Here is a 24,970-nt window from a genome sequence, read left to right as displayed (position 1 = left end):
CTGGATGTACTGCGGCTCCATACGACCTGCCGGCATCTGCCTCCCACTTGATCTGATGCACACAGAAACCACCTCGCCCAGGCTTTGGAGAGAGCTTGGAAGTTCTAGTTTCTTTCCCCTTTCAGTTTGTCCTTGGCTCTTAATGTTGAGGCACGAGATTTCTGGGTTGGTCAGTTGCTGCAGCACAGCCACGGCTGCCTGACTCATTTACTTCACGTCGTCTCTCTTTGGGCTTGCACTTTTATCACATCAAGCGCGACAAGTGCCATTTGTACAGATTTTTGTGACAATTTTTCCACCAAGACCTGCTCTTTCCAACGGCTGTGAGGTGCCATGCTGGAGAATGACCATCTTTGGACACGAGGCATCCTTGCTCTGCCTCTACTGCCTCCTGTGTCACAGGGGCTAAAATCGGGTGGGGGGATGGAAGTACATTTCCTGACTCTTGTCGCTACAGTTCTGGACAAGAGTCAGGTCCTGCCTAGGGGAGGCACACAGCTGAGGTTTGGCAGGTGGAAAGCAGCAGAGGGAGAGCACCATTTAAACACTGGAACTGTGTTGTCTCAAGCCAGAGGTCAGGCCAGAAAAAGACTTCCTCATGGTGCCTGCTTCAGAGAGAATGAATGTGCGAACACCATGACGTCTGACTCTAGGCTCCAGAGCTGTGAGACAAACCTCAGTGGCTTATGGTCTCTCAATCTGTGGGACTCTGCATGGCAGCAGCCTCAGGAGACTAACACAGGGGCACCAAGCGGCTTCTCAGAGGCTCCTTCTCCCAATCTTTCGGACCTCGAGACCCTCCCAGCACAGAGCATCACAGGCAATAGATGCTATAGTGGAGCCTTCCCTTCCCAGCAAGCTTCTGAAAACCATCTCATCACCAACCTCCCAAGCATGTCCAGAACAGCTTTCAGCCACATTCCTGTGCCTTGTCCTTAAACCTTTGGAACCATCTAGAATAATAACACCCTCTGTTGGCTCCTCAGACCTAACAGAAACACCACGGCCCCCCAAGTTGTTTGGGAGCTCCCCCACTTGCTTCCCAGCTGCTCCACCCCTGGATCCGAGGCATCAGTAACAAGTGTCAATGTGTAGATTTTCTGGCACCTCCTCCCCCTGGCAGGATGGCGAGAGGATAGAGAATGTTTTGACAAGGGAGAAGGGGGTGTCGATGCGGCTCACCCCCACCATTTTGGGGAGCATTCATCACATTTATCAACAAATCTGTTAGCGACAGATGGAGAAGCAGTTCTGTGAAATGAGTCTGTTAATGAGTAGGGTTGAAACGTGTGGTGGGGCCCGGGTGCAGGTGCTTCTCCTGTTCCTGGGTGATGCGCGGCATGACTGGGTGCCACTTCAGGCCACATGGCTGTGCCACAGGCCTCGTGTCAGTAGTCGCTCCCGATGCATTGCCGAGGACAGGCCGGATTCAGGAGCAGTTCAGGACTGCAGGGCCCATGAACTTGGCAGGCTGGGCCTTTCTGTGCAATTGAGCCCTCACCTGGCAGCACGGTGAGAGCTCACTGACATGGGGTGAGCAGTGAGAGCAGCAGGGAGGAGAGAACAGGGTTGCCAAGGCTGGGGTGTGTGGGAAGTGGGGGAGGGTTTGCGCCAAGCTTTGAGTCATATGACGAACAAGTGCTGCAGGTGTAAAGTACAGTGTGGAGATAACGGTTAATGAGACTGTTCCATTCCTGAAGTCTGGTAAGAAAGTAGGCAGCCCTCACCAAGAGGTCAGTGGGGGAAGGTCATAGGGGCGGGTGGTGGGGGAGGGGTTAGCCGCTCCGCATCCCACAAAGCACCCGTATCTTAAATGATCACACCGAGCACCTTTAACAAATCGCAGGGCACAACCACACAGGACACAGACCAGAAACATCCACGGATGCCCATCCGTTAGGATTGAAACAAAAAGGCTTCCCAGTCAACCCTAAAACCCAGCACCGCCCCAGGACTTCCCGGTCTCCAGCACCCCAACCTTCCGCCGCCTCTGTGAGCATGGGGAGACTCACCATGCTCGTCCAGCAGGATGTTGTCCGGCTTGATGTCTCTGTAAAAGAAGACAAAGAGCTGAAAGTGCCACTCCTGGGCCGCCCGGAGCCAGGTTGTGTGTCTGTGAGCTAAAACAGACTTTCTGACTTTGGGTTAGGAAAACCAAACAAGATGCATAGGTACAAAAAGCAAAAACTGCAAAGCATGTTCCAAGGTGGGCTTCATGACCAACATAGTCATTATCCAGCCCTTTGTGGGGAAAGTTTGCTGCTCCCTTTTTAGGTTAACAATGAATATGTGCAGCAAAACTTGAGCTGAGGAGTTTCTAGAAAGTTCTGCCCCATGGCACCACTGCAGCAGAGGGTTCCCAACTCCAAGTTGTGCATCTTAAAGGCAGGGCCTTACTCCTCACCTCTGCACCCTGGGCCTTGCATGCACTGTCACAGATGGACGCTTCAAGGAGAAACCAGACCCAGACGGCATTTACGGTGGTGAGAACAGAGTGGACTCGGGACTGTTGCAATAGGGAAAGAGACTTAGATATTGAACCCAACAGGGACAAGTGGGGACGTACAGCCAAGGAGCAGGCGGGGGGTGGTGGATGGAAAATTACTCCAGGCTAAGGTGTCCTGGCTACACGGCCCTAAGGCAGCCCGGGCATTGGCAGTCACGGGGTCGGGGGCACAACACCTGCTGAGATATTCAGGGTTGGGGATTCTGCTTGTGAACACATAAAATTTGCTGCTGCACGCCTGAACCACATGGTCCGGCACAGCAGGCAGGCGAGCAGAGTCCTCTGTATAAACTGCAGCCAGAACAGGCTCTCCCTGCGGCCTGTGCAGGAGTCTCTGCCTGAATGCAAGCCCGCCTGTCAGCCCGGAATAAAGATTTAACTGTGGGGACCCAGCCTTCGCATCTCTGCAGGGCATGCCTTAGGAAGGAAGAGATTAAATCCTGCACCACCTTCCTCCAGCATCAGCATATCTTGAGGAAAACTCGGAGCCAGCAGCTCCCCAAGAATAACGGCGGTCTTCATGTCAGTGACTCACTGCTCCCACCTGTATCGACTAAACCCAACACGGGCTTATTGGAACAGCTCCCGCAGCGCAGTATCTGCCAGGCTGCTTCCTGGGCTTGAACCCTCACTTTGATTAGCCTCTTTGTCTAATTACCACTGAGGTTTTATTTCCAGTTAACATGCTAAATGACTTGCTCAATTCACCAAAATTGGACCATCAGAGACTGACACAGAAGCCTAGAAGCGGGGCCTTGGAGGCAAAAGAGTTGGGGTGGGGGGTGGAGCCTCCGTAGAGTCTGGTCAAGAAGATTCTCAATGCATGCAATCAGGGGTGAGGGATGAGATGGGGGGACGGGCGATGGGAACCGCATTGGAACCATGGAGAACCTCCAAGGGCATCTTCAGCCCCGATTTCTTAATCATTAACGCACAAACACTTTCCACAGCTCTATATTAAAGCCATAGATTCTGTGGAACGCAAGCCCCATGCACTCGCTTGCAATAAGCATCTCATCTCCGGAGACGGATGACAACGTGCCTGAAAATAAAAACCGATCGCTCCTGTGTTTATCAAAGAGGGGCTCTACCTGGAAACGCTGTGGCTAGCTGCAGTCACGTCACGTGACGCCCGCGGCTCTGGGGGTGAAGAAACACTCAACCTACATATTTACATTTTTAGTCTCATTGTGACTTTTCACACCTGGGACTCTGGCGACGCCAAGCACACGAGCCCCCACCGCCAAGCTCACGAAACAGCCACATGAGCAGAGATCATCTGTGGCGCCCCACGGGAGGAGGAACTGGGAATCACAAAATTAAAACAAAAAAGCAGAAGACCCAGAATCAAATATTTGTGGATTAAATCAGCAAACACTCTGGGTCCCCATTCAGGGCATCTCCCGCAGGGTTTCAATAGAAAAGGTGAGAAAAGGGAAAACAAGCACTCGCGGGAGTGGAGAACTGGAGAACGCGAGCACAGCAGCCAAGGCCGAAGCGCTCCCTCGAAGGCGTCCCGAGGGCTGGGGTCACCCTGTTTGGGGAGGAGGGTCTGGGAGGCGGTGGCTGTGGCTCAGGGAGCACAACCCCCCAAATGCACAGGTGGCACCCCAAGGATCTGAGAGCACCTTCTGGTGGGATTTTCTGCCTCTCCCCCGTCTCCCTCCCTAATTTTCTCCCTCCTGCTGCCTCTCCGCCCTCTGCTGGTCCTCCCGTCTCGCCCTCCGCCCTCTGCGACTGCTGCTTCCCTCCTCTTTCAAGAATGCTTCTCAAACACCACCCCTGGGCAAGTCTGGGCAGAGAGCTGGGGAGTCCCTCCCTCCCCTTCTGAAGCTCAGACTCCCCAGAGAGAAGGACTCATGTCGGGGCACCCCCGAGTGGGTGGGCAGATGCCACACCACTGGGATGAGAGGACCGTGACGGAAGCGCAGGGACAGCAGGGACCAGGTCAGAGCTAACAAAAGGTGAGCTGGGCTAAGGAGCCGTGACCCAGTGGCATGGGGTGAACAGCATCCCCCCCCAAGTTCATGTCTACCCGGAACCTCAGAATGTGATCTTATTTGGAAACGGAGACTTTGCAGATGGATGCAGTGAAGGATCTCAAGATAAAATCATACTGGATTTAGGGAGGGTCCCGAACCCAGGGACTTCACGGGGGCCCCGGGGCCGGCGCGAGTAAGGCCGAGTGACGACAGATCCCAGTGACCGGCCTGCGCCGGCGGGGGCCGGAGGGGCAGGGACGCGCTCCGCCTGGGTGTCTGCAGGCGGGCGGCCTGCGGACACTCTAACTTCAGACACCTGGCCAAGGCCGGGCGAGCAGGAGTCCCCTGCTTTGAGCCACCAATTCTGGGGTGATTTGCTGTGGCTGGGAGGGCGGTGAGAGTCCACCTGCACGCGCTCAGGGCTGACATCAGCGGCCCCGCGCCAGGCAGCTTCCACCCAGCTCTCCCAAGGACCAGGGGGCCTCGGGACGGTCCTTGGCTTTTAGCAAAGCGAGCTGGGTCTCCGTCTCCATCACGGGCAGCGACAGGCCGCCGCCGGCCGAGCCCCGAGGAGGAGCTGCAGCGCCTGAGTCACTTGGGATTTAATGAGAATCACATTTTATGGGCAAAGCTTCTTATCGGAGCCTTTAGGGTGGCGGCGTCAGGCACTTGCGCACAGTCCTATTTTCCGCCGTGATCCTATCTCAGGCCGCGCGTCATCCTGTTGAAAATAGCCTCGGCCGTGCAGAAAGGGCAGGGAGGCATCGCGTGGAGGGAAGCTGGGCCGTTTCCGGAGGACAAGCCATCATCTCAGAGCTGGGCAAAGTGGCACTTTGATGGAGAGTCTGCGTGCCAGGCTATAAACCCGGCCCGGCCCTGGAATCGCTCCCAGGCCCCAAATAAACCAGAGGGGAATGTCAGCGGGGCTATTCGGAGACAAGCCACCCCCGGGCACAGAGACGGCTCTGGCCAGGCTGCAGGGCCGTGCAACCTGCCCAGGGGCTCCCGGGACACGGCGGGGCGGAGCCTCGTGGGTGTTTCACCGCTAGACCGGCACGGGCTGCTGCTCCCTGCTGCCCAGGGAGCGGGCGGCCAAGTTCCCTTCCCCACGGCCTCTGGCCCATGAAGCCTCAGTCTCCTCAGCTGTGAGTGGACAGTGCGCGCGCCCCGTTCCCAGCTCCGCTCCTCTCCTCCTCTATTTTTATTTTGCTCACTGCTAAATCACACACACCCCCACTACCCTCCACCCCCACCCTCCCACAGCCCCACCATCACAGGAACTCGTCCTCGATGTTCTAGAGCGCGCATCCGATGACTCGGAAAACCCGTGGCACCGCCGCTCGCCGCCCGCAGGCTGCCCCGGCCTGACGGTGAGCAGGCTGCTCCGAGGCACCGTGAGGCCGGCCTTCCGGGGCGGCAGAGGCTGCGGATCAAGGCGAGAGAGGCCAGTGGACACTCCTGAGGGGCTTCGCTTGCTTGTGGTGCCGACTTAGGTGGTTAGATGCAGACGGTCATTCTGGGGACTTTCACGCAGACGGGCGCGTGCTAGACAACCTCGCTCACCGAGGCGAGGTCTCATGAGCGGCCAGTCCACGGGGGCCAGGGGGGTGTGCTTGACATTGGGCCGAGGGAATGGGTGCAGGCAGGAGGCGTCTGCGGGGCTCGGGGTGAATGGTGGCTCACGGGGCTGCTGGTCTCCGCCTGGGCAGCCGGGATGGATGCTGTGCTCGCTCTCCAGCCGGCTGATGCAGCATGAGGCGATGGAGCTGGCTCGCTACTGGAGCCTCTCACCAGGCTGGCGTGGACTGTTCTAGAAACTGGGTCAAGATGAAGAGACTAGACATTATCTCTCTGGCTAAATACTGCTTCTCTCTCCTGCTTCCTGAGGCGGGCGGGGACCTGCGCAAATTCCAATTCCAGCAGGATAACATCCCGTCACACATACGGCAGAGATGACCACGCTAATGGCCAGCGCGGGTGGGGAGCTCCTTGCCTGCGGGGCGCAAGGCTAAGCGTGTGCCGCGGGTTAACACGGAGTGAGGTCGTGCTGTGCTCTGGCCGCCTCCTCGCTTAATTCCGACACAACCTTTAAGGGGAGGTACCACTGCTTGCAGGTTATTGATGAAGGAGAAAGATCTATTTACGGGGGTCAAAGATCACAAAGTGACAGCAACAAGACCGATTCTCAGGCTGCCTTGCTCTCTACATCCACGTCTTCTGTCCACGGGGAGAAAAACTCAAGAAAGGAAACAGAGCTCCCAGAGGGAGGCCTTCGCAGCAACAACCCAGGGAGCCGCTTACAGATGCCGGACTCGGGCAACAAAGGGACGATGCTTGCATTTCAGGGTCTGCTCTGTATGATGACCCCGCAAGCAAGGTCGTGTTTCTTTTTTCTTTTTTTTTTTTTTTTAAAGATTTTTATTTATTTATTTATACAAGCACTGGGTACAGTCAGAAGCGTGAGAGAATTCGCCAGAGCCAGAGCCAGAGCGGGGAGCAGAGCAGGCAGAAGGACCGAAGTACACTGCTGAGGGGAGCAGCGGGCGGCAGGAGAGGTCTGCACGCCATGCGGGACCCTCCTTCGGTGGCCGGGGAGCAGCTGGGGATCGAACCGGCACCGCAGAGGCTGCGAGCAGCTTCGCAACCCAGCGCTCAACCGCTGCGCCACCGGGGAGGCCCCTGTTTCTTTCTTAACGTGACCAAAAGGCTTTACAAGGCGTAAGCCCCACAGGGCCTCTTCCCATGTCAGTTCTCCTCATGGCCTCCTGGGCCACCAGCACTGCTGGCCAGACTCTGGAGTCTATCTTCTAAGAAACCCAGAAATAAAAGTGAACACCGAGGGCCTCCCCGGTGGCGCAGAGGTTGAGCGCTGGGTTGCGAAGCTGCCCGCGGCCTCTGCGGCGCCGGTTCGATCCCCGGCTGCTCCCCGGCCACCAGAGGAGGGGCCCACATGGCGCGCAGACCTCTCCTGCCGCCCGCTGCTCCCCTCAGCAGTGTACTTCGGTCCTTCTGCCTGCTCTGCTCCCTGCTCTGGCTCTGGTGAATTTCTCTCCCTGCTGCGCTTCTGACTGTACCCAGTGCTTGTATAAATAATAAATAAATAAATAAATATTTAAAAAAGAAAGAAAAAAAGTAAACACCGAGACTGCTTGTCAGCTCTTCAACCTGTCAGGGGACACCCGAGGACACTGCCCAGCCCGCCGCCCACTTGCCGACAGGAGCAAAGAGGAGCCGTCCTCGCCCCGAGGCTCGGGGTGGGGACCGCAGACCCGGGCGCGGCGGCCGTGGCTCAGGCTGTCACGGACACGTGTGCAGGAAGCGCTTCCGTAGTTCTGGGGCCCGCAAGTCCAAGATGAGTCTTCGGGGCTATAACCAAGTGTCAGGGGCTGGTTCCATGGAGAACCCCTTCTTGCCTTTCCAGCTTCCAGGGGTGCCCCTGCTCTTTGGCTCCTGGCCCCCTCCCTGCCTCCCCGCAGCGTGACCACCTCTGGCCCCAGCAGCACCTCTTCAGCCTCTCACCCTCCTGCCCCTCTGCTGAGGCTTTCCGGGTAACCCAGGGCAACTTTCCCCCCTGCACGATCCTTCACTTAGTCACATCTGCAAAGTCCTTTTTGCCGACATTCACAGCTTTGGGGGTGCGGATGTGGCAGCTCTGGGGACGGGGACATTACTCAGCCCTCCATGCAAGCGTTTCAGGTGGCGTCACGGACTGAAGGGTGTCCCCTCGGATTCACGGGTGGAGTCCCAGTGGCTCAGGGCCTCAGAAGGCGCCTGCCTTTGGAGGCTCAGTCTTTAAAGAGGGGACTGAGCTAAGATGGGGTCACTGAAGTAGGCCCTGAAGCGATGGGGGCACAGGCCACGTGTCACAGAGAGGACACAGGAGACAGGCCGGAGGGAGGCCGTCCACAGGCCGGAGGGAGGCCTCCAAGGGGCCCACCTGGCCGACGCCGACGCCGGACTTTTGGCCTCCAGGGCGGGACGGGATACATGTCTGTTGCTTACGCTGCCCGGGCTGTGGTCACGGCCACCTGCGCACCCCAGGACAGGGACAGCCTGGTGCCCCTGCTCCACCAGGAGACCCAAGCCAGGCTGATGGGAAGGGACACCCTTCCAAGGTCGGTCGGTCTGCAGCAGACCCTCCGGCTGGACCCCAGAGCCCGAAGAGCAGGCGCGGAGCAGCTGTTTCCACGCACACCCCCTAAGGCAGCTCTGTCTCGCATCCAGCCTAAGCACGCCGCCCTGGACTTGCTCTTCTCTGGCTCCACCCTTCAGGGAGGGTGTGCGCCCCATGCAGCCGCACCGGGGGCGGCTTTTCTTTAGACCCAAGAACAAACTCCAATGAGGGTGACTCCAGTTAATTGCACGTCAAAGCGACGCTGCTCCGTTGGGCCTGGGGGTAGCCTTGGTTCCTACGGCAGCTGCATCCGGCTAGTCACCCCCAAGTCCATCTCATGGAGGTTTCAAAGCTTTCGGGAGTCACCAAATGGCTGAGGAGCACAGGGGTCCCTTCGTGGACAGGTGAGTCCAACCACACAGCGCCACGGCGACGAGGTCAGAGCCAGCCTTGCTGGAAGCTGTTGTGGGGTGGGCGGCACACATCAGCCCCAGCACAGCTGCCTTGCCCGGGCTTCTTGGTCCCGCGGGATCCACCCACAGGGAGCCCCAGAGCCTGCATGTTCAACGAGCCCCAGTGGATTTCTGATGCCTCCTGGGGTTTGAGAACCGCCCCCCCCCCACCCCCGGGGAAGACAGGCTTCTGGGTGGACCCACCTTGGAAGGCTGCGGCCCAGGGAGGATTTTCCAGGAATTCTTTGTCTCCAGCTCTGGCACGCAGGCACAGCGTCATTAAAACACAGGGCCCCACGGGCTCTGATTCCCTTGGGAAGTGCTTAAGGTGACGGTGCTCCGGCTGCCCAGCCCCAGCCCCGCGGGCCCCCGAGCAGGCAGGCTCAGTTTGACTGGCACAGGCAGGAGGGAGAATGGTCTCCTGGCTCCCAGGGTGGACGTGGCTCCCGGAGACAGACTGTCAGTCGCTGCAGCCTGAGTCCCAGCCACGGCAGGGGCTGCTCAAGGCAAAGGAAACAAGCAAGCACCCAACCCCCCCAAACCCCCAACGGGCAGGACCCAGGAGGAACCAGAGAGGGAGGGATTCCCCCCCGCCCCGATTTCGCTGGGGATGTGGGGGTGCTGGTTAGGAAGCAGAGGCTCTGCAGAGCACCACCGTGAATTAATATTTCAAGAATTGCTATTTTTAGGCCCAATCTCTCTGTGACTGTTTTGTCCAAGGGGCACGCTGCCAACATGTGTAAGCGCCCCTCGTCCCAGACTACGGCGCTGGGAGGAGGCTGACGGGGTCTGAAATGAAGCAGCCTGGGCGCTTCCAGCCCTTGGAGCCGCAGTGTCCGTGTCTGTAAAACGCCTGCTCAAGCCGCCTCCCAGGGCGTTGAAACCACGATGATTAGCTGAGCATTAGCCGAGGCGCAGCACGGGCACGAGCTTAACGAACACGCCCAGCATCTAAAGATACTTAATGCAGAAATAAGAAAAGCCGGGTTGGGAGGGGGAGCCAGGGCCGGGTCCGACAGGAAGCGGCGGGACTGAGGCCGGGGGACAGAAGCTGGGCCTTCACGCGGCTCGCTGTTGAGTTTGGCTTCTGAGCACGGGGGTCTTCCACACTCCCTCGCACTCTCCACCCCAGGGGAAGGCGGGCGCAGCCCGGGCAGCCACAGGGCCGAGAACGGGCCCAAGTGTGGCCAGCAGGGGGCTGCAGCGTCCGGAGGGAGTCCATCACAAACACCCCCGTGCTACTCCCTAACATGGACCCCGGGGCGGGGCAGGCAGGACGTGGGGGCTGAGGAGGCCTCACACATGTCCACCACCTGACCGGGCACTGGACCCACTCTCGCTTACCCTAAATCCCCAGGCCACAGGACGGCCCCTGGGGTCTTGCCGCAGATGACAAGGCTGCGGTTCCCTCTGGCCCTCAGCGGACTGGAGAACCAGGGGCAGCTGCCCCCTCCATCGGCCCAGAGGCCGCAGCTCAAAGCCTGGCTGTGCCCTTCATGAGCACCGTGGCTGGGGACTTCCAGTCCCTGAGCTTTAGTCTCGTCCCACGGGACAGTCATCTTGCCTGAGCAGTGGCTCTAAAGATGAAGAGCGACCAGGGCCTAGAGGGACAGCAGAGCTCCTGGCAGTGGCGTCGCAGGGCGCCCATCCTTCCACTCATTTCCCGTGTTGAGTCCGCTACGCGCCGGGCACTGCCGTCCCCGCAGGGACAGAGGCCAGGAGGTGCGACACCCAAGAGTGTGCTCCTTATCACGTGTTTATAAGGCAAAGCAGACACAGGAACAGATGGTGGGGATGGGGGTTTGGTGTCAGAGCTCCAGAGGGGAAGCTACCGACCAGCCCCCAGAACCATCTCATTCTTAACTAGCAACGGCGGGTTTTCATCCACCAGTAGCCATTTGGAGAAAACCTTCAAAATGAAAAACAGGGATCTCAGCAGACACAGACACGGGGAAGAGGAAACTTGGAGATGACAAACACCCTCAGGGGCAGGAGACACCGTGTGCACAGAGCACAGAGGCCATAAAAAAACGAGCAATGAGAATGAAAAGGAGCTCTCGGAAATCAAACACCCGAGGACAAAAATTCAACAGCAACGTCTGGAAGATGCCGTCAAGCCAGTTTCCCAGAAAGCAGAATATAAAGTCCTGGAGAGGGGAAAGAAGCAAACACAGGTAAAAAAGAAGGAAACAACAGAAGTCACGGAAGTCCAAAGTAACAGAGATAATTACCCAAATAACAGGAGCTCCGGGGAGAGGGCGGAGGAAGCGCTGGGGACTTGCTGGGACAGAGCGTGTGAGGCACGGCCAGGAGTCCCCGGGAAGCTGCAGGGCTGGGAAGCACGAGGCCCGCGTGAGCAGGAGTGCAGGCGATGAGCCTGGACAAGCATGGAGAGGCAGTGGAAGGGCATGGAGGGAGGGAAGGGTGGGCTGGGTGAGCGCCCCGAGTTTCACCAACTGAGACTCCCGAGGCCCACAGGCCGCTGGGGTGACCACAGGAGGCACACACGACCCTCTCCGTCACACCCTCCTGGGGTGGCACAGCGACTCCAGAAATGCTGGTTCAACTCCCAATTCACGCCAGCACCTGCTTTCCACCTCCCTTTGAGCAAAGCGAGTGGGAAGAGAGTGACCCCTCCTTCTGCAGGCATCAGGATCCAGTCACACCTGGTGACATCATAGTATGGGTCACTGGGTTTATTTTCAGGGTCACCTTAACCACAAAAAAATTTGTTTTCCCATTATTAAAATGGCCATCCTACCAAAAGCAATATATAGATTCAATGCTATTCCAATAAAAATTTCAATGTCATTCTTCAAAGAAATAGAACAATTATTGATGAAATTCACATGGAATCACCAAAACCCCGAATAGCCAAAGCTCTCCTGAAAAAAAAAAGAAGGGAATGGAGGCATCACACGCTTAGACTTCAAACTATACTACAAAGCCATAATCATCAAAACTGCATGGTATTGAAACAAGAACAGACACACAGACCAATGGAATCGAATAGAAAATCCAGAAATAAACCCACAGATTTATGGTCAACTAATCTTTGACAAAGGAGCAAAGAATATGCATTGGAGCAAAGAAAGTTTGTTCAATAAACGGTGCTGGGAAAACTGGGTCGCTACATGCAAAAGAATGAAGTTTGACCACTACCTCACACCATACACAAAAATCAACTCAAAATGGATTAAAGAACTAGACATAAGACCTGAAACCATAAAATATATAGAAGGAAATATAGGCGAAACACTACGTGATCTGCACATCAAAGACATCTTTACAGACACATCACCCAAAGCAGTGATAGTGAAGGCAAAGATCAACAGCTGGGACTACATCAAATTAAAGAGCTTCTGCACAGCAAAAGAGACAATAACAAAAACAAAGAGAAACCCCACCAACTGGGAGAACATTTTTGCACCCAACACTAATGATAAAGGACTGATCACAAAAATCTGCAAAGAGCTGATGAGACTCAACAAAAACAAAGAAAATAATCCAGTCAAAAAATGGGCAGAAGAGCTAAAAAGAAACTTCTCCAAAGAGGAAATGCAAATGGCCAACAGGCATATGAAAAAATGTTCAACATCACTTGCAATCAGGGAAATGCAAATCAAAACTACCATGAGATACCATCTCACACCAGTGAGAATGGCACATATTAAAAAAACTAGCAACAACAAATGTTGGCGAGGGTGTGGAGAAAAAGGAACTCTCCTGCACTGCTGGTGGGAGTGCAAACTGGTCCAACCACTATGGAGAGCTGTGTGGAGACTTCTGGACCTACTAAACATAGAGCTTCCATATGATCCAGCAATTCCACTCCTAGGTATTTACCCAAAGGACACAGAAACATCAATTCCAAAGAACACCTGCACCCCTATGTTTATAGCAGCACTGTTTACAATAGCTAAGCTTTGGAAACAACCCAAATGCCCAAAAATAGATGACTGGATCAAGAAGATGTGGTCCATATACACCATGGAATATTACTCAGCCATCAAAAAAGATAAACTCATGCCATTTGCAGCAACATGGATGGAGCTAGAAGGGATCATGCTCAGCGAAATAAGCCAGAAAGAAAAAGAAAAATACCAGATGGTCTCACTCATAGCAGGAATCTAGAAAACCTACATAAGGGACCAGGGAAAAGAATAACTATAAGAAAGAAAATATCAAAATCAACAAACAACTATGAACCAGAGACACTCTATGGGGGGTGGGGGGCGGGGAAAAGAGGGATTGGGGTCAAAATAAGGGGGTTGTAATTGTATGGGGGATATAAAAATAAAATTTAAAAAAAACTTTGTTTTCCTCTTTAAAGAACTAATGGAAGCTATCTTGTGAAGTCAATTCATCTTACAATAAGCACTGAGTCTGTTCTAGTTAAACATCAGTGCTGGCAGTATGCAGATGTGGCAAAAAAAAAAAAATCCGAAGAGTATTCATTTCCTAGGGTGATTGTAACGAATTGTCATAAGTGTGGGGGCTTACAACCACACAATCCTTCCTTCCAGGGATCCAGAGGTGAGAGGCTGCGATCAAGGTGCCAACGCGGCTGCAGCCCCACCGCAGTGGGGTCTTCCCTACCTCTCCTGTGCAGTCGGGAGGCTCCGGTGTTCCCCGCTTATCGCCAGACCACCCAACTGCTGCCTTGCCTGCTCTGTGTCCTTCTCTGTCTTTCAGAAGGTCACACATAATTGGATTTAGGGCCTGTGACGGTCGATTTGACGGGGCCATGGCATGACTAATATCTGGGTAAACGTTCCTTCTGGGTGTGTCTGAGGGTGTTCCTGGATGACAGCAATGTTCACACGGGCAGACTCCCGCGGAGGGTGGGCCTCGTCCCATCAGGCGAAGGCCTGAAATGAACCAAGGCTGACCTTGTCTGAGCAAGAGGGAACTCCGCAGAGCCGGCCTTCAGACTGGGCTGTGCGGGGGCTCTTCCCAGGCCTCCAGCAGGCCAGTCCATCCTGCAGGTCCTGGACTTGCCAGCTGCCATAACTGCATGAGCCAACTCTGCAAACCCCTTTATGCAGATACAGTCACGTGCACCCTGACGCCTGAGATGCATCATGAAAAATGTGCCCTCGGCGAAAGCTACGGGGTGCGGTTACACCAGTTCAACGGGGTCAGCCTGCCCCACCCGGACGTAGGGTCTGGCCAGGGAGCCATGTCCTGACGTGGGTCACCGCTGACCCACGTACGCCGGAGCAGCACGCGGCTGTGGGTCCTGGCTGGGCCTGTTGGCGATACAGACACGCCGGTAACCGTGTTTCACTGATTGCGTTCATCTGAAGCACCCTGCCTGGCACGGGGAAGGGCTGGATCTGGGCTGTCCCTGGACTTTGGGACTCTGGAGCACTGGTGAGCGGAGCAGCCTCAGTGCCTGGCTTGGGTGCCTTCACTGCCCATCATGCTTGCGAAGCTCCCGCCCCGGTGCGGGCAGTGCCGGCTGGCTCTGGGCTTCCGTCCAGCCTCGTTCCTCTGCTCTCCTTGCTGCTGCTCTCCAGGTCAAGGCTTGGCCCCCCCCACCCTCTGATTTTCTTCTTAAACATTTCCTCCACCACTCTGAATTTTCTTTTCTCTGACTATCTTGAACTTTTAATCTCCAGAGTTTCTCGCTCATTCAGTGCAACGCACGAGCCTCTTAAGTGAAACTCTGGTAAGCACCTGCCCTCACACCTGGACTGTGAACATCGGAGGAACAGAATAAAAGAGCAAAGCTAGACGCCAACACATCAGCCACGTTACTGGTAGAGGTTAAGTTGGAAGATGAGCCTGAAACACCCCGAGGGGCCTGTGGCGAGGACCTGGGCATAGGACATGTGTCCACCACACACAGCAACTCTGGGCCAGAAGGGCCTCGTGTGGGGAGTTGCTTGGTTACCCGCACAACCCAGAGCAGAGCACAGCAGGCGCTCTGTGGGCACAACGACCACGACGGAACACTAGCTACGAATCAGCGAGTCACTCACGGGAGTGCAAGGCCCCCAGCGGCCTCGAGTCACGCTCATGGAGGCTTCTTCAGAGGAAGAAGCATGAACAGTGGGGAGGCAGTGTCCGCCAGTGCCTCGGAGCCAGCCATCTGTCCAGGCCCACACAGCTGCCCTCCCCGTCCAATCTGATGTCTCCAAAATCTCAGCTGTCGCTGCCAGGGCTCCCGCGGAATCCACAGAGAGCCACCCCGGTGGGAGTTGAGCAGGGGTGTGCTGGGTGATCTTAACACGTCAGCTTCGCTGAGCCCCGGCAGCCCAATACTTGATCAAACATCTTTCTGGGTGTGTCTGAGAGGGCATGGGACTGAAACTTAACACTGAGTAAAGCAGACTGCCCTCCAGAACGTGGGGGAGTCTCCTCCAGTCAGCTGAAGGTCTGAATAGGACACAAAGGCTGGTCTTCCCTTTCTTCAGACAATTGTTGCCTGCCTTCAAACCGGGCCCTCAGCTATGTTCCATTTCTGAACTTCATCTGACAAATCAGCTCTTCCTGATGGAACCACACCATCAGCTCTCGCTGGTCCCATCTGAGGATGCATCCTGCAGATGTTGAAAGTTCCTCACTTCTGTAATCACACGAGCCAATTCCCTGTCTGTCTGTCGGTGCCTGTCTACCATCCATGCATCCATCATCTGCCCACCCTACCTAGCTACCTGACTCCCTGTCAATCATCTCAGAGTGGTTCTGCTTCTCTGGAGAAGCCTGACATCTAGGTAAGCCTCACACACGAGTGCTCAGACCGGGGCTTCGTCTTGTTCCTCTGTCTCTGGATGACTCCCACTCTTGCTTCAAATGACTTCTCTCAAGCTTTCCCCCTAGATATATTTTCTTGACCCCAAGGGCTGACCCCACTTCAGTTCCAATCACACCTCCCAGCCAGCGGAATGAACCGCTTCAGCTAGAGTCAGCATTCGTTCATCTTTGATGACCTCAGACGAGGGAAATAAGGATTCACCACGAGGGCCATAGTCTTCTGCCCGGAAAGGGCGTGACCGTGCTGAGCCCAATCTTCCACTTTATTTGGCTTGTGGCAGAAAACTCAGCTTTCAAGCTCCAAAGCATGAAAGGCCCTGCCAAAATCACTCTGAATTCAGGAAATACAGATGTGTGGTGGAGAGAAAGACCATTGATCTGATAGACTCCACTTTCCTCCTGCCACGGAGGCTTGAGCTCAAAGTGTGGGGATGCAGTTATTACTGTAATGAAAGGGATGAAGCTGAAATCTTATTAAATAGCCCATTGACCCAGAAAAGATTAGAGCAGAGCTGTCATCATCTCCTTTTAAAACGATCTGAATTTTTGATGCAGCATCGGGTGAAACATTAGATTAGTGACAATTTCCTTGGTAGGACACCAATAGCAGTGGCAACGTCTCCAGTGCAGAGCGAGGGCTGAGGGGAGTGACAGAGCACGAGTCCTGGCCTGCTGGAAGCTTCCAGGCTTTGGCAAAAAGAATGAAGAACTGTCGTGTTTAACCAAGTCCACACACAGCCCCGCTGGTGGAGGAGGCAGGGCCCGGAACCAGCTGCTGCTGCTGCTGCTGTGCTCACTGGGCAGAAACCACTGGGGTCCGTGTGCCACCCTCTGCTTCCGCATCCTGCCGGCTGCTGCCTCCTGCTCCTGGTCCTTGTCTCTTCTCAAATGCACGTCGTTCTGCCTGTCGGCCTCAGCTCTCCCACGGGGTCGGTCAACTTTGGCTCCTCCTGTTGCTTTCCCATTCGGGGTCACCTGCTGGCCCTGCCTGCCTGCCTGCAGGGGTGTGTGGGGTTGATGCACCCCAAATCCTGGCCGGTTTCCAGGTGTGGAGAGCAATGACTCGAATCCCTGGCAGGACATCCTCGGAGGCCCTCTGGCCCCAGTGGGGGACTGCCACCCCTGGCACACTGGCCCTCCCGGCTCGCCCGGCCCCGCTTCCACAGAGAAGGATTGGGAGGGTCACACAGAGACTACATTTGAAATACTTGTATGTTCTTTATCTTAAAAGTGTCAAGTGGCTTATATTACTCAAGCAAGGCCACCGTAATAATAATGATGATGGGGAAGGAGAAAACAAATCCTACAAAAACCTCCAAGCAGAGGCCAGCTAAGACGCCTCAGGGCCCCAACTCTGTGTTTGCAAACGAAGGTTCCAGGAAGGAGCCCCCACTCATGAGTGCGTTCTTGCTACAGAGCTGAGAAATGCACAAAGGCCCACAGCCCACGCGTCTAACACACCCACTCACTAGCCAGGCAAAACCTCTGCCCGGGTGCTGGGCGCAGCCCCCGCTGGGGCCTGGCCTCCCCTCCCCCCCACTGCCTCTGCAACAAGAGACAGACTCTGCCCGGACAGGAGGCTTCTTCTTACAGGTTAGTTCACCTGTCTCTGCCGTCAGCTGGGGGCTGACATGCTCACCCCACTTTAAAAATGAAAGTGAGGTCTGAAGAGATTAATAAACTTGTTCCTATGACTCAGGGAGCACGTGGCAGAGCCAGTTGCAAACTCAGGTTTATTTAATAAAGTTCGTTCTGTTTGACCCTTCTCGAAGGTTAGGAAGTGGAGGGATGTCACCCCTGGAGCAAGCGACTGGCAGGACACGTCCCAGGCGTGGGCTTGGGCGCAACTCTGCAATCTCTCCTGCAGCCCTGACGTTATCACCGTGGGGGAAGAGAATAGGGCCCAGGGGCAGGGGACTGAAGTGGCCTCCTACAGAGAGCTGGGGGTGCAACCTCAGGCCCATCTCCCCGCTCTCCCGGCCCGATGGCCATCACGTTCACATCCTCCATCCCTGTGTGAGTCACCCAGGGCCTTCTAGAAATAGCATGGGGGTGTACATCTGAGAGGAAGAAACACGTGGCAGGGAGACTGGCCCAGCATCTGCACAACCTCACGTTATCCAGACTCTGTATCTGGAAGATCATCTACAAGTGGAGGAGCTCGGCAGGGCTGAGTCACAATTTCTAAGTCAAGACTTGTAATGCTGCCCTTGCAAATCCCACATGCTCAGCAATCAGATTCACAACAACACACCTTTGCAACACACACACACACGATAGCGTCCACCTCCAAAGGTAACTTTAAGACTCCAGAGGACAGCGTGTGCGTGGACACTGAGACCACCACCGCAGCTGCCCGCCCAGGAAGTCGCTATTCTCAGTCCTCGATGGGGCTGAAGGTTTTCAAGTCTGGACTCACCTCAAACCCCAGCAGCTGACTGCCCTGGATGAAGCAGGGCGCTGCTTGATGTGCCGCTCTGTAAGGGTGCAGGTGAGCAGCATGAATAGGGAGGCATGCGGGGAATTTAAAATAAGAATGAGTATAGATTCAACGTAGGGTTTAATTCAGACAAATCTTAGGAACCCTGTTGGCTGCACTCACTCCCAGGTCACCCAGGCCCTGTCAAGTGAGTTCAGCTCCACGGTAGAGAGGGAAGGCACAGGATGCGTCAAATAAGCACACCGAGTTCGAACGAGTTCAAACGAGCACACTCAGTCTGGTGCACAATGAGGAATAGCTGTGCACAGCCCCTCCTGTGTGAGAAGTAGGCGTGGGAGCAGTGAAGCACAGAAGCAGGGATAAATACGCTGCTCCGAAGAATCTGGGAAGGCTTCCTGGAGGAGGAGGAGCTGACAGAGGAGGGGCCCATCCACCACGAGGACGCGTAACAGAGTCTGTGGCTGCGGCCCAGGGCAGTGTGCTTTTTTTGTTTAGCTCATTTTCTACTTGCTTCTTCTGGTTCCTTTGGGGTCCTCCTTCACCCCTCAATGTCCCAGAGGCTGGTCCATGGGGTTCAGAGGTGTGAGTGCTGGCCCAGGCAGACTGAGTGAGAAGATTCCACTGCTGCAGCCAGGGACATGCCGTGCTCGCCGTGATCAGGACAGCTCTGAGATGAAGCAGAAGCGGTAGGAAGAGCACCAGGATGGCGTCAAGTGTCTTAAACAAGACCAACCAGGGGTTTCTCTGAGATAACCATGTGACTTAAGAGGCGCTCCCAGAGGTGACCCTGAGCTGGGGATCAGGAGGACCCAATCAGAGGCCCCCGGGGCCGACACATGATGTGGTGGCTCGTGGGGCCTCTGGCCCTGGGCTGAGCCGGGGTGATGGGTGGAGTCAGGAGAGACCCCCAGAGCCAGAGCTCACCCCACTTCTCTCTTCCTCAAACTGACTCAAGTGCTAATATGCTGAAACTCTATTTTTTTTTAAATAAAATTGCCTTTTTTCTTTATTTGACTTGGGCTTCGATCACCCTGAATCCATGAAAACGATGACACGCGTTGCCTCGCCCCGGTAGCTCGAAGGGACCACCAGGAAAATGAGAACTGAGGGCCGCATCTTGAGCGCCAGGCGACGGCCATCGGCCTTGACCGTGGGAGCGAGGAACGTTTTCAGAAGGAAAGTGACTGGGTTGGATTTCGCTGCCGAAAGACGCGTCCCGCAGAGGGTGGCCCAGACCTCTCCCATCAGCCCTTGCGTCTGCGCATTTTGCTCATTTTGTGAACGCGCCAGCCACTTCCTGAGCAGGATGGAGGAGGTGGACGCACAGTTTGGAAGGGACGATCTCACTGCACATGCCCGGAGGCAGACTTCTTTGGTGACTGCGATTACTTAATTAGCAATGAATATTGACTTTTTCTGTGTTAAACAACAGAGTCAACATTTCAAGGCCCACCTCGCAGACAGGGGAAACCCTGCAGGTCACAGGGCCCGGGTGACAAGAGCAGGCACATCTTAGGGGAAATAAAGAGGTGATGGCGCGGGGGCGGCTGCAGCATTTCCCCACATCGCTGGACCCCTTGGCTGGTTACAGCAGCTCTGTTCTAGGCGCTCTTCATAGTGCAGAAACAGAAGTCATTCCGTTTTGACCTTTCAAGCTGCAACCTTTGACAAGTCTTAGAATATGCTAGTTGATGACACCGGTCTATACCACGCTGTGATTAGGAGGAACAGGTTCACATCCCAGCGCTGGGCTTAACCTGAGTCAAGGCCACAGACTCGCCCGAGTTTGGCTCCACCCTCAGTGCATGGTCTGCCCAGACCCCTGAGCCCAGGAGACACATCCCCAAGTCCTTGGCCCCAGCGGCTACCCCGCTTTTATCTGTGGCAACCCCAGAGCCTTGACAAACCACAGCCTCTCAGTTTCGATTCTCTCCCCTGAAAATACAAGGCCTCATAAATTCCAGCCCATGTTAAAGAACTGCTTCCAACTATATAAAATAGTACAGGCCCGCCAAGGTTAAAATCCAAACTAGCACAATATCCATGCACGAGATGTATTTCTAGAAAAGGTGTGCACTTGCCACAGGCGGGCCGCGCGCCCTTCACCAAACACCCTTGGAGCCAGGCACTGTGGGGCCACGGCAGTGGTCCCAACAAACTGGCAGAGAAGAAACCAAGTAGGAGAAAAACACACTTCGAAGGCAACAGGGGGGGGCCCTGTGATGGTGGGGAGCTGTGTGAGAGCAGGGCACAGTGTGGAGCCCCAGGGGCCCCCCCAGTCGGGCTACCTGGGAGGGACACCCCTCGAGTTGGAAGAGGTGCTGTAACAGGCAGTGTGGAGGCTGGGTTGACGGGAGGCCAGGCCAGCAAGACCCAGAGGCTGTGTTGGTCCTTGGCCTGGCGGTGGTCAGCCACGCCTGTTCTCTGCCAGCACAGAGACCGCATGTCCCAGGAGTCCTTGCGTTCTGGTCTCCTGGGGGGTTGGTCCTATGGCGGAAGACTGGAGAGGGCAGCTGGGGAGAAGCCGGGCATTTCCTGGGCAGTGCCCCTGCAGGGCTTATACTGTCATTCCACCCGGATCTCGCAGCCCCTGCCTCTGTGGCACTGCCCGGCTCTGGCTCTTAGGGTTCATGTCTTCCGAGGGCTCCGCCTGCCCTGCAGGGACCTGGGTCCAGGACTCCAGGGATGTGTCTGGCCCATTCTCCTGCTCCTGCGCTCTGACATTTCTAAGGAACGTAGCCGCTTCCTGCTGTGACTAATCTCTGCCTTGCTGCATCATCCTGTTTGTTCTTCAAGACAAGAACAGCCACATGACCGCTGCCCGGCACCGAGTCCGCTGTCTGAAACACGAGGGCGGCTTCTGTCTTCTGCTTGTATCCTGACTGCACCGAGGCCGATGATTACTCCAAGTGAGAGACAGGAGGGGCAGCGGCAGAGCGCCAAGCCGGGAAGATCGTGAACCTGAGTGGATGTGGGAATACAGAGCAGGAGAGTTTCAAGAAGGCTCCCAGGATGACAGTATCTGCCAGCTTGAAAACAGCCCACGAGTTCACGAGGTTGATGTATTCGTTTGATTCCCGGAGCTCAGCCGACTCTCTGCGACTGAGCCTTCACATCTGACATCCGTCCCGACATCAAGGAAGATGTAAAATGTGTACTTTGCGCGCGGAGGAGAGCGCCCCATTACACAATCTTTATTGCTTTTCACACAAAATTAACAGTTTTCTCTGTATCTTGACAGTGATGGAATCACCCATATTAAAGAAGGCTTATTTACTATCAAGGAAAGAGATCTGTGGGCCATCCCAAACACGGAGAATTTGCAAGCGCCTTCCAGGGTGATGGAAGCTTCCACGGAAGCGCTCTCTCTAATGAGGCGGGCGCGAGGTGACTTTAGCGGTCAGCGTCCTCCACGCGCCATCACGGGTTTCAGCTTCCCCTCTTACAGAGGTGTCATGTGACATTCGAATTCGCAGCCATCTCCTGATGGGCTACCGTGTCCTCCGTGTCTCGGCTGCTGGTGACCTTCCTGGAGAACACGATTCTCTCCCCAAGGCCCACCAGCCAAGTCTGCATCCTTCAGGCCAGCGGTTGCGGCTCTTACCTGGATTCGAGTTCCCATCGAGTCCAGGTAATGGCTCGAAAATTAAAAATAGAATTGCCCTGTGATCCAGCGGTCCCGGCGCTGGGTATGTCTCCAAAAGAATTGTCCCAACAGCGTGTTCTCCGTGGCCCCAAAGAGGAAGTAAACCGGCTGTCCAGAAACACATGCATGGGCACACAACACGTGGCAGACTCTCAGATGTCACCCGGCCTTCCAGAGGGAGCACATTCTGACACAGGCTGCAACGGGCAGGGGCCTCGTGGGCATCCCGCTAAGCCAGTGCCGCTGAAAGACACGCTGTGACTCCGCGTGCCTGGACCGTAATGTTTCTTGGAGTCTCAGCTAGGCAGATGCTGGACATGGCTGTGCAACGAAGTGACAGGACTGCCTATTACTGACCTGTACACTTACTTACAAAAAGTTAAAGTGGTAAGTGTCGTGCATTTGACCACAATGAAAGCTCTGCTAGCTCTGGCTGGGCTCTCGCTTTGCCCTCCACTCAGCTACAGCGCGTCTAGTCGATGCCACCAAAGCTACCCTCAACCTCCCTCCCGCACATCTGGTCATGCTGCCTCTGCCTCCAGGCCCAGCAGCCCCAGCATCAGCCCCTCTGCTTGCACTAGGGGTCCTCTGAACTCAGCCGGCACCCCTGCTGCAGGGGCCCCCACAATGAAGCTGCCCCGACTCAGAGTCTGCCCTCTCAGAGGACTTGGGGCCCCTGGCCTTGACTGACTGCAGTTCCTGAGCATGTCCAGTCTCCCCCGACTGGGTGTGAAATCTGGTAAGGCTGGCATGGCTCTGCCCGGTCCTGCCACCCAGGAGGCAGCACTGGCCCTGGCACCTCACAGTGGGAATCTGGCAGATGGACGACAGGTGTTCTCGGAGGCTCCCTTTCCCGGTACCTGAACTGTGGTGGGTTTGGCCAAGAGAGCAGTGGGCCAGGTTGTCCAAACTATTGCTCTGACTTTCAGCACAGGCCTCGCCTCTGTTCATCCGCATCCGGGGTGGGGTGGGGGAGTTTGGGGAGGTGTCTTCCCCGTGCCTGAAGTCCATCTTGCACGGAGCAGCCAGCACTGTGCAGTGGAAAGCAGCCAGCGCGCCGCTACTGAAAGCATAGATCAAATCACGCCGCTCGTTTGCTGCAAACCTGGCGAGAGCTTTCCACTTTCTCGGAGTAAAAATTGAAGCCAATAAATCCCCATTACCCTCTGTCTCACCTTCCTCCCTGGCCTCACCTCTACCTCTCCCTGCTGCTCACTGCTCTCCTCGCTGCCCCTGAGACACACTCCCACCTCTGGGCCTCCATATCTAGGCTGGAAGCGTCGCCCCCAGACAGCCACACTGGCCCTCACTGCCTCTAGCTCCCGACTCGCACATGCCTGGCTCCGAGGCTTTTCTTTGACTACCCTCTGTAAAGCACAGCAAGCAAGGCCCTGCCTGTTGTCCCCCCTATTTGCCACAGTGCCTGATGGCACTGATCACTGCCTTGGGCATTATGGGAATACACACATGGACGAGTGTCTCCCTCCACCAGGATCAAGTGGGTAATGCACCAAGGAGGCAGAAACTTGGTCAGTCGTTGCTGCTGTCTCCTTAGCCTGACATGATGTGGGGGCTTAGTACATCATTTTGTATAAATGGAAGATGTGTGGGTGGGTGGCCACACGAGTGGGTGAACACATGGGTGGGTGGGGGGATGCATGGGTGAACAAGTGAACGCGCATATGGATGGACGGATGAATACCTGAGAAGGCTGCACAGGCCGAGGCCCATCACAAGGCACATGTTCAGAGGAACATGGCAGGTGTCACCAACCTGTACATATGGAAAATCTACACCATCTTCTCTTCTTTCCTTATGTCACCCTCTATCCCACTTCAAGAAATTAATTCAACAATCCTTGTGGCAACTGTCACAAGACCAGCCCACACCTGCTGGCGTGCACTAAAGGTCTGTCAAGAAGCCGTGACAGGGGGCCTCCCCGGTGGCGCAGCGGTTGAGCACTGGGTTGCGAAGCTGCCCGCAGCCTCTGCAGGGCCGGTTTGATCCCCGGCCGCCAGTGAGGGTCCCATATGGCGCGACAGACCTCGCCTGCCACCCACTGCTTCCCTCAGCTGTCTATAGTCAGTCTGCCTGCTCTGCTCCCTGCTCTGGCTCTGGTGAATTCTCTCACCCTCCCGTGCTTCTGACTGTACCCAGTGCTTGTATAAATAAATAAATAAATCTTAAAAAAAATGAAGAAGAAGAAGAAGCCGTTGACAGGAGCCCAGACAGAAGCTTGTTGGTTCAGGCATCTGCCCACCCTCTTCTTGTGTCACTTCTTTTCCCTGGAAAAATGCCCTCCACCACCTATAGCTATTCAAATGCTAACCCGACTTCCCAGGCCAGCTCCCCACTAGCCGGGGAAGACATAACCACATGTGACCTCTTACTTCTTCGAACTCTCTCGGCACCACGTCCCCCCACCTCCTCATGATTCATATCCTTCCTGACTCTGTTTCCCTCCCTGGTAGAAAGAGGGGTGGGGACACTGTACTGAACTGTAATAAGACACGTGTGCCACATGTGTTTATATGCACATGTGTCTATGTGTACACATGCTCGTGTGTGTATGACCAGCCCCTAATTTATTGGATCTTGTCGGAGATGTTTGCTCTGCTTTCACATCTTGTTCCCAGATTTCATTCTGGTTCTCTGACGTGAAGTGGAGACCCAGATCCCCTTTTTCTAGAATTTATTATCTAACAGATCCACACTCCACCCAACTGCAGGAGTAATTTATGCTTAGGAGACAGAGCAGTCCTTTAAGGGATAAACTGGAGTCCCTTGCAACCTCACTTTCCTACCAGCCGGCTGGAAGTCATAAATCCTCAAAGTGCCAGCCTGTCATGCATGGGAGCCATGTCCTGAGGCTCAACTAAAGATGCTGCTCCTGAAACTGAGCTGAACTTCCGTCCTAAATGATCCTTCTGCACATCTTCCATGTTCTTCTACCTGGAACTTTCTATTCAGTGACCATAACTCCAGGCACACAGGGTAAGGAAGGACAGGGAAGGATTTCCGCTGTAATCTGATTAGGGTTAGCAATTTATTTTTAGCACCGTGGTGGA

The 24,970-nt window shown here is 55.4% G+C and overlaps 1 protein-coding gene across 2 annotated transcripts in view; it reads right to left on the bottom strand.

Annotated features, from left to right (window-relative positions):
* The window catches only part of STK32B (serine/threonine kinase 32B), a gene marked incomplete at its 5' end in the record, with an annotated part of 156,031 nt that overhangs the window by 25,456 nt on the left and 105,605 nt on the right, over positions 1 to 24,970 (bottom strand). For both annotated transcript variants that reach the window (XM_084233442.1, XM_084233443.1), the window contains one exon: positions 2,013 to 2,050. In XM_084233442.1, coding sequence (XP_084089568.1) covers positions 2,013 to 2,050 — 38 coding nt within the window. The remainder of the gene's footprint in view (positions 1 to 2,012; positions 2,051 to 24,970) is intronic.

Source organism: Talpa europaea (genome assembly GCF_964194135.1).
Source record: "Talpa europaea genome assembly, chromosome: 5".
Taxonomy (NCBI): domain Eukaryota; kingdom Metazoa; phylum Chordata; class Mammalia; order Eulipotyphla; family Talpidae; genus Talpa; species Talpa europaea.
This window is presented reverse-complemented; position numbering and strand designations above follow the sequence as displayed.